The sequence below is a fragment of the Micromesistius poutassou genome, assembly GCF_964030765.1.
Source record: "Micromesistius poutassou genome assembly, chromosome: 16".
Taxonomy (NCBI): Eukaryota; Metazoa; Chordata; class Actinopteri; order Gadiformes; family Gadidae; genus Micromesistius; species Micromesistius poutassou.
The window spans coordinates 14,149,597-14,153,237 of NC_140286.1; the positions used below are offsets into that span (position 1 = coordinate 14,149,597).

The window sequence follows — 3,641 nt, forward strand, 5'->3', positions numbered from 1 at the left end:
CCTTTCCAGGTGAGAACCACACCAGACTCAGCTTCATGACTTAATAGTTTCTCCAAAAATGTATTTTGTCCAGAATTCACGAGAGTTGACACTTAATTATGTTAACTAAGTGTGTAAGTGTGTATATGTGTGTGTGTGTGTGTGTGTGTGTGTGTGTGTGTGTGTGTGTGTGTGTGTGTGTGTGTGTGTGTGTGTGTGTGTGTGTGTGTGTGTGTATGACAACAGCCAATGGAGAGGGCTCACTACTGGTACTACATGCTGGAGCTGGGCTTTTACAGCTCTCTGCTTCTGAGGATCTCTGTGGACGTCAAGAGGAAGGTTCGTACCCTGATGCACACCCTTTACCACGACCAGCCCACAGCCAGCAGACTGGCTGGCTGGCTCTGTTCGGCCCTAGTCCTGTTCAGACATGTTCACTTCCTCCCTCCTCTTTCATGACTAGCTACTTTTTTTATTGGGTGAATAGTTGATGACTGACTGGGAGAGCTGTCTGCTGGAGAGGCAAGAAATGTCCTTTTTTCAAAGTACTATCTTATCTCTATCAACTGCTCGCCTTCACTTTGACTACAAAATCATTGCGGTGATGATGCAATGCTCCACTGATGGGATGTAAACCGACTTGTTATTAATAAGTCACGATATGAATCAGAATTACTTTTATTACACCTTATTGTACAAGTACACAGGAGCACAATTCTAAGGCTTGCTTCCTCAACAGCCACATAGCAGCAACACTAATAGATGAGGTAAATAAAGATAAAGTAATATAAAAATATTTTAAAAATAAGTAGCAGCATAGATCACAATAATAAATAATACTAATAAAAAATAAAGTAAGTAATAACAAGAGAAACTTAAACAGTGGTAATAATAGGTAATGAGGTGTAGTAAAGTGCAGTGTAACGTGTTCAAGCGGTAGCGGTAGCGGTCCACGGATGTGGATCCTAATGTTGTGTTTGTGCGTCTGTATCCCCCCAGGACTTCAGGGAGCAGGTGATCCACCACTTCGCCACCATCTTCCTGCTCAGCTTCTCCTACTGCGCCAACTACATCCGCATCGGCACGCTGGTCATGCTGCTGCACGACTCCTCGGACATCATACTGGAGGTGAGGCGCCGTCGTCCCCGCGCTGATCGCAAATTGTTGTATTTCTCCCAACAGACATTGCAGCTTGTTAGCTTTTAGTGTGTGTGTGTGTGTGGGGGGGTCTCTCTCTCGCTCTCTCTCTCTCTCTCTCTCTCTCTCTCTCTCTCTCTCTCCCTTTTGTCACAGACACACACACACACACACACACACACACACACACACACACACACACACACACACACACACACACACAATAGTATTCCTATCCTGAAGAAATCAAGTCCTCTTTATTTACTTCAAATTAAACCTGCACTATATATGTTTTATACTGCAGCTATTGACACATTAGCGATATCTGAACTTTGTAGATATCTGAAATTTCTCAAGAACAAAAAGGGCCCATCCAGCGTCCAGTCCAGTGAATCAAGTGAATCTTTCCCTAGAAACCGTTTTGTTTTGGCCCACTTTACGTCCCCCGTGTTTGCTGGGTGATACAATGATTGCTATGGTCGTTGTTCTAGTGTGTTCTTGTTGTGGTCGTGTTTGCAGTCTGCCAAGATGTTCAACTACGGCAGCGGCTGGAGGAAGACGTGTGACTCTATGTTCGTCGTGTTCACCGCCGTCTTTCTGGTCACTCGGCTGCTGCTCTTTCCCAGCAGGTAACGCTCCCTCCAGCCGTCCTCTCCTCACTCACCTGGATGATGAGGACTATGATGATGATGATGATGATGATGATGATAATTAAAAATCATATTTTTAAACCACTGTAGGCCGACAGGTCTAAAAACTGAACATAGAAGTATAGAGCTAAAACAATAACTGACTTACTGGTGACTTAACTAACTAACTAATAATGAAATGCCTTCCTATGTAACAAAGCCTTCAGAAGGTCTTATGATGATGAGGATGATGATGATGATGATGATGAGGATGATGATGATGAGGATGATGATGAGGATGATGATGCTACCCTGTGATGCATCTTGATAAAAACGTCTGACTTGTGGAAGATCCACTGTTGTCCACAGTATGTAAATAGAGATTAATGGACTACATCAATTAATTGACCAAAGCAAATGTCACACACACACACACACACACACACACACCCACACGCACTCACTAACTCACACACACACACACACACACACACACACACACACACACACACACACACACTCACTAACTCACACCCACGCACTCACTCACACAAAAACACACGAACACACACACACACACACACACACACACACACACACACACACACACACACACACACACACACCCACTGTGTCCCCTCCTGGTCTTCTCCTGGTAGGATCATCTACACCACCATGGTGTTGTCCATGGAGCTCTTCCAGCCCTTCGCTGGCTACTACTTCTTCAACGTGATGCTGATGGTGCTGCAGGCGCTCCACGTCTTCTGGGCCTACCTCATCCTACGCATGGCCTACAAGTTCATCTTCCTGGGCAAGGTAAGAATCGTACAACCGTTTTGGTTGTACAGTAAGGGCTGGGCGATTTGGAAAACACAATAATCATGGGACGTTTTATGATAATCACATTTTGCTCATGAATTCAAAATATCATTCCAAACTGTCTAACTGACACTTATAGTATGGAATCAATATGGACACTTATAGTATGGAATCAGACTAACACACGTTAATCTTTCTCTTCGATGTTTCAAAGTGTCATCCCTTTATCATTTTATGGGCATATCAACATTAATTTAAATGATAAAACAGGGTATTATGATCAGTCGGATGTCCTTTCCACGGCATTCAATACCATTCAGAGACTACAATCAATGATATTGAAAAACTGCCTCGCCATATATTCAAATAACTTGTATAAAAAGACCTACGTTTTGTTCATTTGTCTCTATTCCTACTGCCATTCACCTGTGGCTCCGCCCCCAGCTGGACAAGGACGAGCGCAGCGATGAAGAGAGCGAGGAGGAGGAGGAGGAGGAGGAGCGGGAGAAGGAAGGAGTGGAAGAGGAGGAAGGAGAGTACTGCTGGGAGAAGCGCACCAATGCGCTCAACTCTAAATTCACCATGCTGACCCACAGCTGTGTGCTGAACAACCTGACCAACCACAGAACCAACGCCGTGGACCGCTCGCACAAAACCCAGTGAGCCCGGCCGCGAAGGCAGCGGGGGGGGACGGGTGACCACACCGGCCCGCATGACCTGACCCAGGGCCACGCAGCGCTGTCCGTTTGTTGGGCAAGACTGAAGGAGAGCCAGGGTGGAGGTGGGGTTTCATCTGCACCAGCTGTGACCGTAGGAGATCATCCAGCCCATCTGGTGGCTGTGGCCGTCCCAGGTGGGTTTGGATCCCATGATGTTCTGGAGCCCCTCTTCTGACACTAGACATGTGCCTGGACACACACATGAGGTAGCAGCAATGTTTGTATGAAGGAATCCATTTACATATCAAACAGGTTTATTGCGAAATTAAGTTTATGACAAAATCATGTTGAATTAATAATTCTGCCATGCTAACTTCTTGAGGATTTTTCTGTTTCATTTCTTAAAGGCCAACCCTGG

At 45.4% G+C, this 3,641-nt stretch overlaps 1 protein-coding gene across 1 annotated transcript in view; it reads left to right on the forward strand.

Annotated features, from left to right (window-relative positions):
• The window catches only part of cers4b (ceramide synthase 4b), a 7,215-nt gene extending 3,965 nt beyond the window's left edge, over nt 1-3,250 (forward strand). The window contains exons 6-11 of the mRNA XM_084480449.1: nt 1-9; nt 226-318; nt 979-1,107; nt 1,636-1,745; nt 2,405-2,561; nt 3,009-3,250. The exon at nt 1-9 is cut by the window's left edge and continues 42 nt beyond it. Of these exons, the coding sequence (XP_084336575.1) occupies nt 1-9; nt 226-318; nt 979-1,107; nt 1,636-1,745; nt 2,405-2,561; nt 3,009-3,227 (717 nt within the window). The 3' untranslated portion in view covers nt 3,228-3,250. The remainder of the gene's footprint in view (nt 10-225; nt 319-978; nt 1,108-1,635; nt 1,746-2,404; nt 2,562-3,008) is intronic.
• The last annotated feature ends 391 nt before the right edge of the window (nt 3,251-3,641 follow it).